Source organism: Mobula birostris, chromosome 16, assembly GCF_030028105.1.
Source record: "Mobula birostris isolate sMobBir1 chromosome 16, sMobBir1.hap1, whole genome shotgun sequence".
NCBI classification, from domain to species: domain Eukaryota; kingdom Metazoa; phylum Chordata; class Chondrichthyes; order Myliobatiformes; family Myliobatidae; genus Mobula; species Mobula birostris.
Window position 1 is genome coordinate 1,070,463 of NC_092385.1, and position 20,455 is coordinate 1,090,917.

The 20,455-nt window shown below is 45.4% G+C and overlaps 1 protein-coding gene across 1 annotated transcript in view; it reads left to right on the top strand.

Moving 5' to 3' along the window:
- Window positions 1–20,455, top strand: part of stimate (STIM activating enhance) — a 98,815-nt gene that overhangs the window by 23,230 nt on the left and 55,130 nt on the right. The window contains exons 2-4 of the mRNA XM_072280187.1: window positions 14,106–14,154; window positions 15,339–15,434; window positions 19,866–19,987. Of these exons, the coding sequence (XP_072136288.1) occupies window positions 14,106–14,154; window positions 15,339–15,434; window positions 19,866–19,987 (267 nt within the window). The remainder of the gene's footprint in view (window positions 1–14,105; window positions 14,155–15,338; window positions 15,435–19,865; window positions 19,988–20,455) is intronic.

Consider the following 20,455-nt stretch of genomic DNA (forward strand, 5'->3'; position numbering starts at 1 on the left):
AGCGTTCTCGTCTCTCCAACGGTTCTACAAGTTCACTACCTGATGTCAGAATTGTTAGAAGTTACAAGGCCACTGGTACAAAAGAACAATCAGTTTGATAAGCATTCCAGCCAAGTCAATGAACTATTGATACCAAAGAACAATCAGTTTGATAAACATTCCGGTCAAGTCAATGAACTATTGATAGAAAAGAACAATCAGTTTGATAAACATTCCGGTCAAGTCAATGAACTATTGATAGAAAAGAACAATCAGTTTGATAAGCATTCCAGCCACCTTAATTAAAGAAAGGTGTAGTGTTCTCGTGCAGTTGAAACTCTGACTAAACACCAAGTTAAACAGTCATAGTAAGGTTAACCATTTACTGTTCACTCTTCCATATTAACATCGTATCGTGAAAAATGTTGATAAAAAAATACAAACATATACAGCGTCCGTTTCATTCTGGAGACCACCCGCGCTCTCTTCTTTTAGCGAGCGTCTCCAGCCGCCCTGAATAAGGAGCAAGGGGTCGCGTCAAACTGCCGCCAGGCCCGAACCCACCCCGCGTTTGAAATTGAAAAGCCGACACGCGTGCCGCTTCCCTTAACAGAAACCACGTTAATATTTTTACTTCAAATACTTTCATAGGAACTTACAGTGTTGCTTCTATAATGTTTCTTTGTGGGTAGACACAGAGCTCCTCACGATCATGCTGCACGCGTGGCACCCACCTTCACACCTTCCCGAAACGGAGGTTACACATAAGACGTGGCGAAACCGTAGGTGACGTCATCACATGCCACGATAAACCATAGACAATGAATTTACCTTTGTTAGACTGTAACATAATTATCAACCTTTAACTTTAACTAGAAAATAGTTACAAACAAATCATTTAAAGCGTAGACCCAACAAAGTCAAATAAATGCCTTAAGGGCAACGCACTCCCCGCCTGACCTTTGTAAGGTCACTATAAACATGGTATAGAACTTTAGTCTCTAGATCAGTCTTTAGGTAGAAGTAGAATGACCTCTGTAACTGGTCTCAGGTTTCCTTTTCAGGGTTTGTTGTAAAGACGTGAACCGGCTGACTGCCTGCTCTTTGTTGTTTGGCAAGCACTGGCATGGTTCTCTGAACGGTCGTGGGGTGACCCAGTTGTTTGCTTTGTCTCTAAAGACCTTTGTGTCCATTATTTTTAAGGAGATGGCGTCTTCCACCGATGGAGCAAGTTTATTATCGTGCTTAGTTTGAGCGAAGACTGACTGTCCCAGTGTCTTCTCAGTTACTTTACTATGCTCATGCCTTAGTTGTGCTTCCTTAATACACGCAACACTTGTGGAGGGCTGAGAAATTGAATGGTGGCCTCTCTCTAGCACGTTAGTCTTGAGCGTGTTAACTATCGGTTTGTGCATGTTGCCAGGGCACACCTCTCCTATCACCACCCAGCCCAGATCCAGACGTTGGGCAAAGGGGGCGCTGTGTGGTCCATTGACCTGCTGCCTGATTTTGTGCACCCCAAGAACGTCTCTTCCGAGTAGCAGGAGTATCTCTGCTTCCGGATCCAGTTCTGGGATGTGCTTGGCAATGTGGTGGAGATGGGGCTGGTGTAGCACCGCGCTTGGCGTTGGAATCTCGGATTGATTATTTAAGATTTCATTGCACTCTAAGAGTGGAGGGAGACTGATGACGACTTTGCCATCCAGCGACTCAAGCTGGAAGCCTTCTGCCTTCCTGCCATATGTTTCTGCGATGCCAGAGCAAGTTCTGAGGTAGTATGGGAATGGATTACCCTTTATGCTGAACAACTCGAAGAACTCTGGTCTCACTAGTGAGCAGTTGCTCTGGTCATACAGAATTACATAGGCTTTGATGGCCTTGTCTTTGGCTCCCTTAGGGTATACCTTAGTGAGGCAGATATTTGAGCACAAACAGCTGGACTGACCTGGACTGCAAACTTCTGTGCAGCTCGAGCTGACAATAGTTGTATCAGAGTGATGCTCTCCCTCCCCGCCATCCTCTTGTGGGAGCAGAGGAGCCTTGGCAGTTTGCGGTGACGAGCCGGGATGCATGGCTCCATCGTGATTAGTGCTGTTACATTCCGAGCACTTTACAGGGAACATGCACTCTTTCACGAGGTGGGAGGTAGAGGAACAGCACTTAAAACATATTCTTTTTTCCTTGAGAAAGGCCTTTCTTTCGTCAAAGGGTTTGTTTGGAAACATTCTGCATTTTTTGAGGGGGTGGGGTTTGTTGTGTAATGGACAGTTCTTGCTAGGGTCAGCGTTGATTGCGGAGACTGGTTTTATGCACTGTGACGGGTTTATTGATGACAAGATTGTTCGAAATAGATTTGACTGGGTTGGTGTGAGTTGTGGTGCTGCCTTGATTCATGAAGCTAGGGTCGTTTCGCCTCTTCGCCTCCTTGCACACAAACCTACTAAAATACTCAAAGGGAGGAAATCAACCACCGTTCTCTTTCTTGTACTCTGAGCCAATAGACACCCATCCTTCCTGCAGCCCAAATGGAAGCTTGTCCACAGTTGGCCCAACTCCGCGTGAGGTATCCAGATACAACAGGCCAGTTAAATAGCCATCTTCTGTAGCACCTTGGATCTCCATGAGTAAATCTCCAAGTTCTCATAATTTAGTGTGGTCCTTGGCTGGCATCCTAGGAAAATTGTCCAGCTGTTGAAATAGCGCCCTCTCAATAATTTTGGGGGCTGCATAGCGGTCCCAAAGTCTCTCCCATGCTTTGTGTAAGGCTAGCTTGGGGTTGTTGACGTAAACTGAGTGTATGCTTTTCATCTGTTCACTTGATTCCTTTCCCAGCCATTTAGTCATAGGGTCCAACTCTTGGGTTGCTGTGAGCTGGACTCCGCCGATGGCACTGGTGAATGAGGAGTACCACACACGGTAATTTTCAGTGTTACATACCCCGTAACTGGGTTGCCAAACCAGCAGAAATGGACCACTTAGTTGGAGTCTGGATTACTGGAACTAAGAAAGTTTTATTAACGAAATAAGTAACACAGTACTCTAATAGTAAGGATATAAATGCAACAGGTTAGCAATGGTAAAACACACATGTACACAGAACTAGGATAATAGGATCAATCAAGCTCTATCGCATTCTAGGGGTAAAATGATCAGTCTCAAGTGACGCAGAGTTCAGTTCAGTTTAGTTCAGTTCACAGTAATCGCTGTTGTGCCGTTGGGGAGAGAACGAGAGAGAGCGAATGATGATATTCAAATCGGACTCAAACAGACTTTTGATATTCCTCGCAGTTAGCTTTCGAGCGAGCCCTTTGTAATGTCTTCTGAGGTCATCGACTGTGACCCCTCCGTTCCGGATACGATCGTTCTGCGGTGAACCCGGTACCCAGGCAAGGGTGGACACACACACCAGGTTCCCGCCGATCGTACCTTTTCACCCTGTGCGTCTATGGTCGGTCCCGCGACCAGACCTCCAAAACTCCCACCAACTTGTGGGAGGGGGGGGCACACCGCACTTCCAGGGTCTCGTTATCTCGTGGCGTCGTGGTGTGTCCTTGCCTTGCGAACCTGTTCCTTTTATCCCCCTGCTGGGGTATCGCCTGTCCATCAAACTTCAAACAGTTCAGGTTCAAAGCAACTGGTCTGACAATACTCGGAACTGTGTCTCTTTTCGTTAATCTCTCTCATCTCTCATATTAGCATTTTGAATGTTTCCCCATTGTCTCTCTTATCGGCATCAATCTTCTGATAACTTGGTCTTTTGTCACACCCCTACCCTTCAAAGGATTTTTACCGGGGTAAAAATTATAGGCATGAATACACTATTAGATACACACAAATATACATGTTCATCAGCTATTTGGCTAATACAGCGAACTTTAAGCTGTCAACACCTTGACAAACAGTCAGCAATCACATTTTCCGTTCCTTTTATATGTGTTATTTTAATAATCCTCTAAGACCAGGCTCCAACTTAGCAAACTTCATAGTGGCCAAAAACACTAATGAGTTGTGATCAGTGTAACTTCTCAGTAGTTTTCGTCCCGGACACAGGTAACAAGGGTCGTCCCATACCAACTTAGCATTCTTTGGTAAGAGGGTGGGTACTATCCGCAAAGTTGTTTTTTTTTCTGCAAAACTTCCGATAGTACCCCACCATCTCCCAAGAACCTTCTCAGGGCTCTATTGTCTGTCGGGGTGGGGACTTCAGAGACAGCCCGCACCTTAGCTTGCATCGGAGCCAGCTGCCCCTGTCCTACCACAAATCCCATATAAGTGACCTTCGCGTGGCCGCATTCACTTTTTGCGAGGTTCACTGTCAGGCTGGCTTCAAACAGCCGTTTAAACAGTGCCACACTGTGCTCCTCCCACGTGTCACTCCAGACCACTACATCGCCAATATACGCTTCTGCGTTCTTTAGCCTTTTTGTCACTGAATTAATCATCCTACAGGGGTGTTGCTCACTAGGCTGACCTGATGTGACGACAACACCATGTCCTGGCTCTTTGCATCGCCATGGGGCATCCGGACATATGTGTGCGTGCTGTTTAATTAGCTCTGTTAGCGGGTCACTTTATTCGGGGATTAAGGGAGAGACCTTATCAGCAAAGCTGGCCAAAACAATAGACTTCTCCCATCTGGTCGGCACCATACTTATCTTTTCAAAATGGGTCCTCGCCTTATCAGGTGGCAGCCTAGCCTCATTAATTTTCGTGATAACACCGACTAGGTTTGTTCGCCTATCGTGGCAAGCTGTCAGCATATCAAAAGCCTGTAACTGTGTTAACTCATGTCTGCAATAGTCAATAACATCCTTCCTCCTGTGCTGCCAGTAAAACTCTTTCATGATTCCGCCGACTGTTTTCCTCCCCCCAAAATGTCCACCGAGGGGTATCTTGTGGGCCAGGTTAAGAATCTCATCCCCATAAATTTTTGGCACCACCCCCCCATTCCTCATCTGGGGGCACGGTACTTGGTCTCCATTTCTTCCTTAGTACTCCCTCCTCCACACAATAGCCCACTGGCTCCCTTTTTAATTCTGCTTCAGAGAGAGCTGTCTCTGTCAAAACCATCAGCTCCTCGTCTCACTCCTGTGCCTGTACAAATTCCTTCCTTGCTAATGATAAATCTACCTTAATTTCTGTTTCACTACGCTGCTCCTCACTTTCTAACCCCTTCTGATACAAGGCTGGTAAAAACGTCTCAGCCAAAGCTATATTAGCTTCGGCAGCCTTTCTGGACATGTGCCGAGTCACTGCGCAAACGGGATAAACCTGTGAGTCCATGGGTGGGGCTTCAATCCTGGCAGGCTAACTTGTCAGTCTTTCTGCTGGGTACACCTCTCCGCCGGCGAGGTCATTACCGAGTAAGACCTCCACGTCTTTCATCGGTAGTTCGGGCCTCACCCCGATCGTGACCGGTCCAGAGACCAAGTCGCTTTTTAGGTGTATCTGGTGCAAAGGTACTGCTTCAGTCCTTTTTCCAATGCCTTTTATGACCCTGACCTCCCCAGTCTGGGTCTCTGAACTAAAGTCTAACACACTCTTTAATATCAATGACTGACAAGCTCCAGTGACTCTCCAGATCCGTACTGGAACTGGGTTTAACCCCTCCTTCACCGACACCAATCCGGCCGAGATAAACCTCTTGCGCCCTTCCTGAACTTTATCAGACCTCTTCTCCCCCAGCGGTTTGTTTACCAGCTCAATACAGCCAGTCGGAACTGTCGTTTTTCCTTTCCCCGTCTCCTTCTTTGGGGCAAAGAACCTGGATGCAAAGTGTCCGGCTTTCCCACAATTACAGCATACAACCCCAGGAGACTTCCTACCAAACTGCTCCCGGTCTACCTTATCCTTCTCACTGGTCCCCGGCTTACTTTCTGACTTTTCTGGCGGACTCTCCCCGCCATCCTGACTACCCTTCTGGTAGCCTTTACTGGGGGCAAACTTCGTTTTATGTGTCAACGCGTACTCATCTGCTAACTTAGTAGTTGCGGCTAAAGTGTCTGGCTCTTTCTCTTCTAGGTAGGGTCTCATACCTTCAGGGACACAACCTTAAACTGCTCAATCACGATGAGCTGTAGCAGTCTGTCATAATCCCCATTGACCCCTTTCGAGGCACACCAACGCTCACAATATGTCTGCAGCTCACGGGCAAACTCTAAATACGTGCGGCCACACTGCTTCCTCGCATTCCGGAACCTCTGCCAGTATGCCTCCGGGACCAACTCAAATCCTGAGTGTAGCCTCTTTCACCACCTCATACCTCTGGGCATCTTCTGCGGACGAAGCCGAGTAAGCTTGTTGGGCTTTTCCTTTAAGTACACTCTGAAGCAAAACAGCCCACTTATCCCTCGGCCAGTCCTGACTTGCAGCAACTTTTTCAAAATGGAGAAAGTACCGATCAACATCGGTCTCGTCAAATGAGGGAACCAGGCTAACCTCCTGGGTCGCCCTGAACCCTCCACCTTGGTTCGGCATGGGCCCCTGCGCTGCCGTCATCTTTAACCTCTCCAGCTCAAATTCCCTTTCCCTCTGTTTCTCCAACTGCCTCTCTTCTCGCTCCAACTGTTTTATTCTCTCCTCACGTTCTAACTGCCTCTCTCTCTCTTGCCGTTCTAACTGTTTCTCTTCGTGTTCTAGCTGCCTTACCCGGAACTCGTTCTCGAGTCTCAATTTTTCAATCTGCACCTGTACTGCGTCTCCACCAGGTTATCCAATAGATATCACCTCCAGCTCCCCTTGGGGAAACACACCTTTAGACACATAATGCTCTATGATAGCTCTGTGCATCTCCTCTCTCCTCATTGTCGACTTCCCCTTAAAAAGATTCAACTGTTTGGCCACAGCTGCCAATTCCGCTTTCCTGGCATCCTTGAATGCCTCCAAGGTTGGCGCCTTTAGAAATTACTCAATCTCCATTTCTGCTGTTTGCCTTTTCTTTCTTTCGGGAACTTTAACCCAATCAATTTACCCCGTCCCAAATTTAGCGTTCAAAATCCCGGACGAGAACCCCACTTATGTTACATACCCCGTAACTGGGTTGCCAAACCAGCAGAAATGGACCACTTAGTTGGAGTCTGGATTACTGGAATTAAGAAAGTTTTATTAAAGAAATAAGTAACACAGTACTCTAATAGTAAGGATATAAATGCAACAGGTTAGCAATGATAAAACACACATGTACACAGAACTAGGATAATAGGATCATTCAAGCTCTATTGCAGTCTAGGGGTAAAATGATCAGTCTCAAGTGACGCAGAGTTCAGTTCAATTTAGTTCAGTTCGCAGTAATCGCTGCTGTGCTGTTGGGGAGAGAGAGAGAGAGCGAATGATGATATTCAAATCGGATTCAAACAGACCTTTGATATTCCTCGCAGTTAGCTTTCGGGCGGGCCCTTTGTAATGCCTTCGGAGGTCACCGACTGTGACCCCTCTGTTCCGGATACGATCGTTCTTCTGCGGTGAACCGGGCACCCAGGCAAGGGCGGACACACACACCAGGTTCCTGCCGATCGTACCTTTTCACCCTGTGCGTCTATGGTCGGTCCTGTGACCAGACCTCCAAAACTCCCACCAATTTGTGGGGGGGGGGGGCACACCGCACTTCCAGGGTCTCGTTATCTCATGGTGTCATGGTGTGTGTCTTGCCTTAGCGAACCTGTTCCTTTTATCCCCCTGCTGGGGTATCGCCTGTCCATCAAACTTCAAACAGTTCAGGTTCAAAGCAACCGGTCTGACAATACTCGGAACTGTGTTTCTTTTCGTTAATCTCTCTCATCTCTCATATTAGCATTTTGAATGTTTCCCCATTGTCTCTCTTATCGGCATCAATCTTCTGATAACTTGGTCTTTTGTCACATCAGGCTTATCGTCAAACTGGTACAGTCCTGAATTGACGAGGTCTCGTCACGCTAAATACTGTGCCAAGGGTTCTGCTGCAGGTGGGGTGCTAGCTGGGGGGAATATGTTGGGGGACATATGGCTGAGCGTGTACGTTCATGATGGGATTTGATGTTCTGACTTCAGCCTTTGTCTCTGATCTCACCAGATCTGGTAAGTTTGGTGTCGAGAAGTATTCGTAGTCAGCCCTTTCATACTTGAGTTTGTGGCAAGGTTGCAATTGTGGGTTGTCTTCCCCAGGTGGACGCGATGCAACGAAGTTTCCCTGTGATTTCACATGAGGTGGGACGCCAACAGGCAAGTATGGAGAGGGAGAATGAATCTGCAGGTCAATTTAAGATTGGGCATATTCGCTGGTCCGTTCCAATTTGGCCCTTTCTGACATAGATTTTCCTGCTTCGTCCAGAACGTGCATTTCTTCAGTGTTTTCCAACACTTGTGCTTCCACCGTGGCCACATCAGCTTCTCGTTGTAGCGTCAGCACTTCTAAATCTGTATCTATCCTTGCCTTTTCCAACTGGTTTTCTGCTTCTCTGGCAGCCTTTTCCATTTTCAGTTTTGCTTCTTGGTTAGCGTATGACACTCGCACCTTGGCGGCTTCTGCTTCAGCTCTTGCGAGGGCAGCCACACTTGTCCACGTCCTGCTGCTCTTGGCGCTGAGTGCAAGCGACTTGATGCTTGATTACGAAGCCATCGTACTACTTGTCGAAACATCTAATGACAACGCCTTTTCACTGTAGTGTTCTCGTGCAGTGTGTTGAAACTCTGACTAAACACCAAGTTAAACTGGAGCCAATGAAGACAGAGTCGTAGTAAGGTTAACCATTTACTGTTCACTCTTCCACATTAACATCATATGGTGAAAACTGTTGATAAAAAAATACAAACATATACAGCGTCTGTTTCATTCTGGAGACCACCTGCGCTCTCTTCTTTTAGCGAGTGTCTCCAGCTGCCCTGAGTAGGGAGCAAGGGGTTGCGTCAAACCACCGCCAGGCCCGAGCCCACCCCGTGTTTGAAATTGAAAAGCCGACACACGTGCCGCTTCCCTTAACAGAAACCACGTTAATATTTTTATTTCAAATACTTTCATAGGAACTTACAGCGTTGCTTCTATAATGTTTCTTTGTGGGTAGACACGGAGCTCCTCACGATCATGCTGCACGCGTGGCACCCACCTTCACACCTTCCCGAAACGGAGGTTACACATAAGACGTGGCGAAACCGTAGGTGACGTCATCACATGCCGCGATAAACCATAGACAATGAATTTACCTTTGTTAGACTGTAACATAATTATCAACCTTTAACCTTAACTAGAAAATAGTTACAAACAAATCATTTAAAGCGTAGACCCAACAAAGTCAAATAAATGTCTTAAGGGCAACGCAAGAGGAATGTCCCACCTGGTTTGTTAGAGCCACAACTTAATTACAATGATAAGAACATCCGTCAAATTTATGCTTTAATTAAAACAGGAATGTCCTGTCTAATATCCATCAGGTACTGCCTTTTGTCAAAATCAAAAGGTGTGAAAAGCCAAGAGATAGCTTATGTGGATCTGGGTGAACTTTAACCCTTATCTTGCTCCAAAGAAAGCAGCTGTCAGACATTATTCAAACACACTGCAGTCACAGACATAGTCAGTACCTATCACATTGTTTACAGGAATCTGAGAATCCCCCGTTCCCTTAAACTTTATCAATTAAGGCAGCTCACATTATTCTTAGGCACCAGTATAATTGTTGTCTTTTTGAAGCAAGTGGGAACTTCCGCCCATATTAGTGAGAGGTTGAAAATGTCCTTGAATTCTCCCACCAGTTGGTTGGCACAAGTTTTCAGAGCCTTACCAGGTACCCCATCAGGACCTTCCCCCTTGTGAGGGCTCACTCTCTTTAAAAACAGCCTAACCTCAGCCTCTGAGACAGAGATCACAGGGTTATCAGGTTCAGCAGGGATCTTCTCAGCTGTAGTCATTTTCTCCCTTTCAAATTGTGCATAGAAGGCGTTGAGTTCACCTGGTAGTGAAGCATCGCAGCCATTCATGCTAATGGGTTTCGCTTTGTAGGAAGTAATGTCTTACAGACCCTGCCAGAGTTGTCATGCAGCCAATGTTGCCTCCAACCTCATTCGAAATTGTCTCTTCACCCATGAAATAGCCCTCCATAAAACATTCCTGGTTTTCTGGTACTGGCCTGGGTTGTCAGACTTGAATGCCACAGATCTAGCCTTCAGCAGACGACGTACCTCCTGGTTCATCCACAGATTTTGGTTTGGGAGTGTACAGTAAGTCTTTGTAGGCACACACTCATCCACACAGGTCTTAATGAAGTCAGTAACAACTGCAGCATACTCATCCAGATTCAAAGATTAATCCCTGAATACAGTCCAGTCCACCAATTCAAAACGGTCTTGTAGGCACTCCTGTGCTTCCTTGTCCATACCTTCTTGGTCCTCACTACTGGTGCTGCAGTCTTCAGTCTCTGCCTATACTCAAGAGAGTAGAAGTACAGCCAGGTGATCAGACTTCCCGAAGTGAGGGCATGGAATAGCACGGTAGGCGTTCTTGATGGTGGCGTAGCAATAGTCCAGTGTGTTGTTTCCTCCAGTAGTGCAAGTGACCTGTTGATGGTAATTGCTTAGTGATTTTTTTCAGACTGGCCTGGTTAAAATCTCCCAAAACGATGGTGAAGGCATTAGGGTGCGCTGTTTCGTGCATGTTGATCACATTGCTCAGATCATCTAAAGCCTGATTGACATTGGCCTGAGATGGAATGTAAACTGCTACTGCTATTTAAGACAAGGTTGGATAGATTTTTGCATAGTAGGCGTATTGAAGGTTATGGGGAAAAGGCAGGTAGGTGGAGATGAGTCCGTGGTCAGATCGAATGGCGGAGCGGGCTCGAAGGGCCAGGTGGCCTACTCCTGCTCCTTTTTCTTACGTTCTTATGTCAATTCCCTAGAGGACCCACCATTCCTGGAAATTCCACACTGTACTCTTTGAGACCGTATGCTTCCTCTTGAAGGACAGCTGGGTATGAATGTATCCTAAGAAGACAGGCACGTAGGCGGCCCTGGCAGAGCACTCGACTGTTGACAATACTCAAGTGCAGCCTGACTAGTATCTTGTAAAGGCTCAGCATTATCTCCTTGCTTTTATATTCTATTCCCCTTGAAATAAATGCCAACATTGCATTTGCCTTCTTTACCACTGACTGAACCTGTAAATTAACCTTCTGGGAGTCTTGCATGAGGACTGGTATGTCCCTCTGCTCCTCTGATGTTTGAACCTCCTCCCCATTTAGATAATAGTCCGAACTTGTGGGCATTCACAGTAGAGCAAAGAAATATAATATAATCAATAAAAAAAACTACACACAAAGAAAAACTGACAAGCCTCCAATGTGTAAAAGAAGACAAGCTATGCAAATAGAAAATATACAATTGAAAATATACAATTTATTTGTCACATGTAGTCAAAGCATACAATGAAGTGCATTGTTTGTGTTAAGAAACTACGGTCCAAGGATTTGCTGGGGGCACCCCACAAGTGTTGCCATTGTTTCTGTTGCCAATATAGTCTGCCCACAAATTACTAACCTTAACCCCAACTTGCACAGTCTTTGAAATGTTGAATGTTGGAGGAAACCCACGTAGTCATGGGGGAAACATACAAACTCCCTCCAGACAGCAGGGAGTTGCACCCAGATCGGTGATCACCGGCACAGTAAAGATTTGTTCTGTTATGCTACCGTGCTGACCTCTGCCATTTTTACCTTCTTGCTTGTGAGAACGAGCTGCTGCATTTTCTTTCTGCATTTACTGCAGGAAAGTGCATCTGTGGGTAAGTGAATGTCATATAAATGTAAGAGCTTCTGTCTTTTGGACAAGACATTATGATAGAGGTAATAATATTACTCAAGGCAAAGGCTGTCAAAGATTGTGTTAATGACTTTATTTGGAAATTCGGAGGACTACGCTCAAATGTTGTGTTTGGAACCAGTTTTCCTTTTGGAATGCTTAGGACCCTGATGATGTGTTGCAGCACACCTTAACATGTATTTCAGAATATGTGTTACCTCTTTTTATTCACATTGTTAATAATTAGAAACATAGAAAACCTACAGCACAATCCAGACCCTTCAGCCCACAAAGTTGTGCCAAACATGTCTCTACCTTAGAAATTACTAGGCTTAACCATAGCCCTCTATTTTTCTAAGCTCCATGTACCTATCCAAAGGTCTCTTAAAAGACCCTATCGTATCCGCCTCCACCACCTTTGCCGGCAGCTCATTCCACACACTCACCACTCTCTGCGTAAAAAAACTTACCCCTGACATCTCCTCTGAACCTAAATTCATGTTTTTCACTATTCCTCTGAACATGTGATAATCATTATTATTCTGTGAAGCAGAACAGGGATAGCATTTCTGCGGTCCTGACCTTTTATTCCACCAGCAAATGCGCCCAGTACATAATTCTTAGACAGCTCCACCGTCACATCTTCACTTCCTCAACCTGTTGTGCTTTACATAGGCAAACAACAGGAATTCTGCAGATGCTGGAAATTCAAGCAACACACATCAAAGTTGCTGGTGAACGCAGCAGGCCAAGCAGCATCTGTAGGAAGAGGTGCAGTCGACATTTCAGGCTGAGACCCTTCGTCAGGACGTCCTGCTGCATTCACCAGCAACTTTGATGTGTGGTGCTTTACATAGGGACCACTTTGTCCATGACTTCCTGGCTTGCTCATTCTTCCCTGCCCATGTCTCCCTTCTTAGGCTCTTTCCCTTGAAACGGCAGGAGGTGCAACACTTGTCCCGGCATCTCACCCCACCAAAGACCCTTCCAGTCATCCAAGTGAGGCAGAGAACTCCAACAGTCTTGTTTATTTTATTCAGTGCTCCCAATATGGTCTCGTTTACATCAGTGAGGCCAAGTACAGGCAATGGGACTGTTTTATTCAGTGCTTCCAATACAATCTCCTCTACATCAGCGAGACCTAGCGCAGACAATGGGACAGTTTGGCAGAGAACCTGTGCTCCATCCGCTATGGCCATCTAGAGCTTCCGGTGGTCAGCAATTTTCATTTCCCTCATTCCCACATCGACGTGTCTGTTCTTGACTTCCTCCACTGCAAGGGTGAGGCTAAACACAAACTAGGGCACTTTGTATTCTGCCTGGGTTCCAATTTCAGTAACGTACCTCTCTGTTGTCTCTATTCTCTCATGATCTACCTGGGTCCTCCTACACGCACCCTCTCTCCCCTCCTCCACCAACTTCATCTGCCCATTACCACCCCCCTTTCCCATCTGCCTTTTACCTCCCTTATTTGCTCCTGATCCACCTTTCTTTCCTGTCTGTTTCCACCATCAACTGCTCTTTTACTGCCACCTGCCTCCATCGCTATTTCCACCCATTCCTTGTCTACCTGTCTATCTCCACTGGATCCACCTGTCACTTGCCAGCTCTTGCTCACCCCCTTCTCCTTTTACCTTTAGACTGGCTATCTCTGTTCTTTCTTTCAGTCTAGATGAGGGGGTCCTAACCTGGGGTTCATGGACCTCTTGGTTAATGGTAGGGATCCGTGGTATAAAGAGGTCGGGAAGCCCTGGTCAAGATGAAGAATCTCGACCCAAAACACTGACTGTCATAAATGTTGCTTGATCTGCTGAGTTCCCCCAGCTGCTCCCTTATATTTTTAAAACTCCACATCTGCCTTGAATACTTTGCTTTGCATGTGCTTTTCAAGACTGATACCATTTGCCATTCTTTATGACCACCATTTCTTTGATATTGGAGAGTTGGAGCTAAACAAAGCTATTAACTTTATTTCTCCTCCCACAGATCTGACTTGACCTGAGTAATTTGCTATTTTCTGTTTTTATTTTGGATTTCCAGTGTGTGCATCTTCACCTTGATTTTTTTTAATGTGGAATCCCATGCTGCCTGTGGAACCCAAGATGTCAATGCAGTGTCTCGGACACTGAAACTTTATCAGACTTTCTGCTGCCTGTCCCTCGTCAATTTGCTGTAGTTTTGCAGAATTTGTATGTTTCTGATTAGAATGCCATGTACCGAACTGAAACCCATGTGGATTAAATTGTTGTCTTTGCCCTCATTGAGAATAGCTTCTTAAAATGAGCTTACATTTCTCAAATATTTTCAGGGAAAACATTTGTAAACAGTTGAGGTTTGTTTTGTAATCCATTGTCTTTCATTGGCAGTGAAACGTTTTCGAGAGCCAAAGTACGAGAGGCGTCCGTGGAAGATATGGCAAGTATCGAGTGTTATAAGGCTGTAGGAGCTATACCCCAGATACTATGGGTAGCTCAATATTGCCTTGTCAGGGGATGCTATGAATGGGGAATGGCGTTCAATGTTTATTCTTGTAAATTTCCTTTCACTGGTCAGCTTGCCTAATTGTCATAACACTAAAAGATGCTATCAATCAGCATGTCTTTCCAAGCACAAGTAATTGAGCACTAAGTTGAAAGAAGAAAACCAAATAGTGCAGAACAATGAAATGCACTTGTGCCAAGGTTGCATATTTCCTTAACGAGTGTGCCAAGTTAGCCTGCTACCACTGCAGTACTTGTATTCCAATTGAATATTTTGTTAAAGAATTTAAGTTGCCTTGGCCCTGCGTGCAGGTGAATTTCCAAGGCTGTCAAATGCATTTGCAAATATTAATTTGAAATGGCACATTTGACGACCAGCAAGCTGGGGAAATGTGGGACAGGATGAACTTGATGGTATCAGGGCAGTTTTTGTCACTGCAGCCAGCCAGGTATCAGGAGCAGCCCCGTTTTCCACACCTTGCTGATGTGCTGCAGCTGGACCCAGTGCAAATGACTGACAATCTTGGGGCAACAAGGAATCTGCTCTGATGTGCCAGCTAATGAGATTGTCAGTTTAAAGGACATGGCTCATGTCTAGATTCGTTGTAGTTAGAAATGGCAGCTAGGTTTTTTTTTGCCTTCATCATTTATGAAATCCCATTGCACTTCACAAAAATCCCCTTCCACTCCCACCTCCCTGCTTGCTGAACAGGTCACCACCCTCTCACACAACCATCCCTGTTCCTCTAATAATGCCTACAAGTGAAGTTCATTCCCCCTATTCTGTCATCAGAATGCCATGGCTGGCCCATTGTCCACTTGACATACCAAAGCTATGCTCGTGCCCTCTCTCCTACTCAGCTCCCCAATGACTCCACTCTTCAGGAGTCACCCTTTGTTTCTGTGTATCCATTGTTGTCTTGCTCATTCCCTGCCTCGTCACAGTGCAGTGGAATCACCCTTAACCCCAGTGATTATCAGAAGCTTCTGTTCAGACTGTATTCAAACCCCCAGATTTTAATCAGCTTGCACCAATGTTTTCAATGGCTGTTCAGCTCAACTGTCTCTTTTCTTGACTCCATTCAGAGCGTCTCTAATAGTTGAACATTGCATTTGCAGGTTTTTGGATACCTCAAAGCAAGCAATTGGCATGCTGTTCATCCACTTTGCCAATGTTTACTTGTCAGACCTGACCGAAGAGGACCCATGTTCACTGTGAGTGTGCCATGTGGTACAACACACACTTTCTCAATGTTGCATTTAATTCTCATGTTCCATAATTTTACAAATGTGTTCTTAGGAGCTATAGATTAGAGACTACTGAGTAATTATCTTCAAATGCAAAATGTAAGAATTTGCCCTTGCAGAACAAGTCCATAATTGACATAATGCTACAGGCATTTTTAAGTGACCTTGCAACCAGTGGTTGGGTACAAAGTTCTGCAGTCTTGCAATTAAACGCCTAATGAGAATAGGACAGTCCCAGAAAATCTACTGTTCCCATTCAAGTCATTAAACAAGGTTGAAGCACTTACTGTGAATCTGAACCAGAGGGACCAAGTGAATGTATCATCTATCTTTCCTTCTGAGATCTGAACAATCAAGAATCCAGTCTGTGTTGTCCATGTGGTATCAAGAACATTGGATGCAAAGACTGAGACCTGGTTTTGATGTGCTGAAACTGACACTTCAGAACCAGTGTAATACTATCCAAGCTGACATGCGAGTTAGAGGCAGGAGTTTCTCTAATTCCATGTGGTTTGGCTTGCCGTTTGGTACTTTCCTCTTCCCATCAACCTACAGTTAACTCACAGTAGAAAAGTAACCTGCTGCTGGAGCAGGTCAGGTAGCGTCGGTGGAGGCCAAGGGACAGTCATTCTGGATTGAGACTTTGCATGAGGACATATTTCTTCTACAGTCTCTTCACCACATTGCTTTATCAATTAACTACCTATTGACAGTATGCCTTAAAATATTCAAAGACTGCTGTTAGCACCCTTTGAGGAAGAGACACTGAGGGGGAAAATAGCAGCTCGTCTATCTTAAATCAGTGATATTGGCACCTAAGTTCTTCCCCAAAAGCTAACATCTTGTCAAGGCCCCTCAGATCTTGCGTAACATCAAGTCAGCTCTCACTGTGCTAAATTCCAGAGGATTTGTGCCTTGCTTGTTCAGCCTATCCTCGGACCAGTGGTGTAACATCTCTAACTTTAGTTTTCAATTCCTATTGACAATTGGCCTTCTGTGAATAATGCATTAGCATTTTTTGAGTTATAGCCAAATCTCTTGGTATTAATGACTGCAGGATGAATTTAGCAACGACACATGTAGTGAATTTAGTAAGTTATAAAAAATTGGGACTCAAGCTCCTATACTCACAACACGCTGGAGGAACTCAGCAGGTCGGGCCGGAACCCTCCGTCAGGACTGTAGTGGGAAGGGGCAGAGGCCCTATAAAGAAGGTGGGGGGAGGGTGGGAAGGAGAAGGCTGGTAGGTTCCAGGTGAAAAACCAGTAAGGGGAAAGATAAAGGGGTGGGGGAGGGGATAGGCAGGAAAGGTGAAGAAGGAATAGGGGAAAACACAATGGGTAGTAGAAGGAGGCGGGACCATGAGGGAGGTGATAGGCAGCTGGGGGAGGGGACAGAGTGAAATAGGGATAGAGGAAGGGAGGGGGAGGGAATTACTGGAAGTTGGAGAATTCTGTGTTCATACCAAGGGGCTGGAGACTACCTAGACGATATATGAGGTGTTGCTCCTCCAACCTGAGTTTAGCCTCATCATGGCAGTAGAGGAGGCCATGTATGGATATATCCGAATGGGAATGGGAAGCAGAGTTGAAGTGGGTGGCTACCGGGAGATCCTGTCTGTTGTGGCAGATGGAGCGGAGGTGCTCAACGAAGCAGTCCCCCAATCTGCGTTGGGTTTCACCGATGTAAAGGAGGCCGCACCAGTAGCATCGGATGCAATAGCTGACCCCAACAGACTCACAAGTGAAGTGAAGCTCCTGTACTTGTTGAGGCCTCCATTGGTCTGGGCTGACCATGGACATTGTGTCCTATCTGTCCGGATATTCAAGGCTGGGCTTGCATATGGAGAGCAAGCTGCTGCCCTTGTAACAAGCTTCCACTTCCCACACATCTGATGAACCCAAAGGAACGGCAGAAACCGATACAGTTTGACCACAGCAACATTGCGGGAGTCAGGGTTGTAGAAGAGTACAGCACAGAAACAGGCTCTTCAGCCTATTTAGTCAATGCCAAGCCACTTACACTACCAACTCACATCAAGCTGCACTGGAATCGTAGCCCCCATGTCTCTACCGTCCGCTTGGTATCCAGACAAAACCTGTATTACTGATTCAAGGTTCACACAGAAGAAGAGAGTCAAGGTAAGACTGCACTGGTTGCAACTCCCCTGAACCCAGCCCTCGTGTATGAAACAGTATCATTGTGGATGCTGTGGATCAGGGGCTCCCAACTCTTTTTATGTCAAGGACTGCTACCATTAACTGATGGGTCCATAGACCCCAGACTGGGAATACCCGTTGTAGATGAAGCATCTACAGGACATTGCTGCAGTTTGTTAGGCCAAACGATTTTCAGTTGCTTGGTTACTGACTTTCCCTCATGAGATCAGAAGTAAGTTTGATAGAGATGATTGCACAATGTTCACAATTCGATATAGGACAGTGACCATCCCAGCAAGGAAAAAAATGTCTATCCATTTTACTTAATATATTGGCATTACTGGGTCCTCCATTATTTACTCAGTTATCCAGAAATTGAACCAGACTGGCACCTACTGTGGGTACAAGGGCTTTGAGCCACTCACCAGCTGACTCCCAAAAGAAAACCTGAGACAGTCTGGGATGGCCATCCAACAACTGAAGTTGCATACACAGGTGCATCCATAAAATTGAACAGCTCACACCTGAAAGGACAACATATTGTTCTTCAAGTCATATCATCCTAAATTTGACCCCTTCACTATTGTGAGTCTAAATCAGAGGCTCTGAACCATTTTTTTTCATGCCATTGACCCCTACTGTTAACCAGGGGTCCATGGACCCCAGATTGGGAACCCCTGGTCTAAATGCTGGAACTTCTTGAATTATTTTGGTCAGTTTTACCAAAACTCCTTTGTCAGAATCTTCAGCATGGTGACAGCAGCTCAAGGAGAAACTGGCCATCACCATCTTCAAGGTGGCTGTGGTGAGCAGCAATGCCCACATCAAAGCACAACGTGTTGGCCATGGCAGCAATGCCTACATCGAAGCACAACGTGTTGGCCATGGCAGCAGTACCCACATCGAAGCACAACGTGTTGGCCATGGCAGCAGTGCCCACATCGAAGCACAACGTGTTGGCCATGGCAGCAGTACCCACATCGAAGCACAACGTGTTGGCCATGGCAGCAGTGCCCACATCGAAGCACAGTATTGGAGGGGTCCGTTCCTCCCAAGATCTTCACGTTGGCTGTGTAAAACACTATTCTGGTATTTTGTTCCAAATTTTTCCCCACCGTATCCTGTCTGGTACTTGTAATTCACCACAGCCTCAATGAGTGCATCCATATTCCACTCCCAATGATTTTAAAGAAAATGTTTTTTCTTATACCACTTTTAACTCCCCCTTTTTTTTTATATTTGGTGACCCTTAACCTTCTATTTTTCAACCTCTCCATCAAAGATAATGTACAGTACTGTGCAAAAATTTGAGGCACAAGCTGTGTGTGTGTGTGTGTGTACGGTACTGTATTTGGCAATGTGGAGTGCAGAACGAGTTTGTGAATATGGTGAGAACAAAGGATGTTGGGAATGGCAAGGGTAGAGCGCCACGGAAGGCGTGTGGAACAGGAGGCAGAGAAGAAGTGCTGGGGTAGAGGGATGGCGTGGGTACAGACACACCCAGCCCTCAGACACCGGGCAAGGTCACTTGTTTTAAAACAATTGGTTTATTGATCATTACAGAATGTCTTTCTGTTACTTCCCGCTCCCTTCCCACTCTCAGTACACACTAGAAACCCATATCAGGGTCACGTTTATCATCATTGACATATGTCATTAAATTTCTTTTGTGTAACAGCAGTACAGTGCAATACAAAAAATTACTACAATACGCTGCACAAGTCTGAGACACCCTAGCCATACTTTTGCCCTACCTAAGACGTTTCCACAGTACAGTATTCTCATTTAAAAGAAAAGGCACAGCAAGCTATGAAGAAAAATTCAGTAAATCCAGTCACTTTCCTGAATGATTAGATTATGAGGACACTCAGTCCTCGTTTATTGTCATGCATTAAAAAATGATACAATGTTCCTCCAGTATGATATCACAGAAACACAGGACAGACCAAGACTAAAACTGACAAAAACCACATAATTATAACATATAGTTACAACAGTGCAAAGCAATGTCATAATTTGATAAAGAGCAGACCATGGGCACGGTAAAAATGATGATGTGGGGAAAGGGAATAGACCAGAGATAGTCAACAGCTTGTATATATCCCATGTGGAGTTGCATTGTAAAAAAAGCTCTTAGTCATAGTCATAGTCATAGTCATACTTTATTGATCTCGGGGGAAATTGGTTAAATGTATTTGCTTTGCAACTAGTAACTCAATTTTCTGTTTACTCTCTTTAGGTATCTGATAAATTTCCTTCTGGATGCCACACTTGGTATGCTCCTGATCTATGCTGGAGTGCGAACAGTAGGTGTCCTAGTTGAATGGCAACGTTGGGATTCTCTTCGTTTTGGAGAGTATGGTAATAAAGTCAAGCTGTTCTTAGATTTTCTTTCCTGTGTTCACCTTTTTATTGTTGTGACAAACGAGCAGAGTAGAGGGCAATAGATACACAATTAAATCACGTGGGTAGTGTACAAATATAGCCAATAAAAAATTAGAATGGTGATTATCGTTAGCTTAACTGCTATACCGCTTTCTGCCAGTAAGTGGGGACAACACACCACATACTGTGAAAATACATGACTGTTAAAAAGTACTAGAAACATAGAAAACCTACAGCACCATACAAGTCCTTCGGCCCACAAAGTTGTGCCGAACATGTCCCTACCTTAGAAATTACGAGGCTTCCCCATAGCCCTCTATTTTTCTAAGCTCCATGTACCTATCCAAAAGTCTCTTAAAAGACCCTATTGTATCCACCTCCACCACCGTTGCCGGCAGCCCATTCCATGCACTCACCATTCTCTGAGTAAAAAAACTTGGCCCT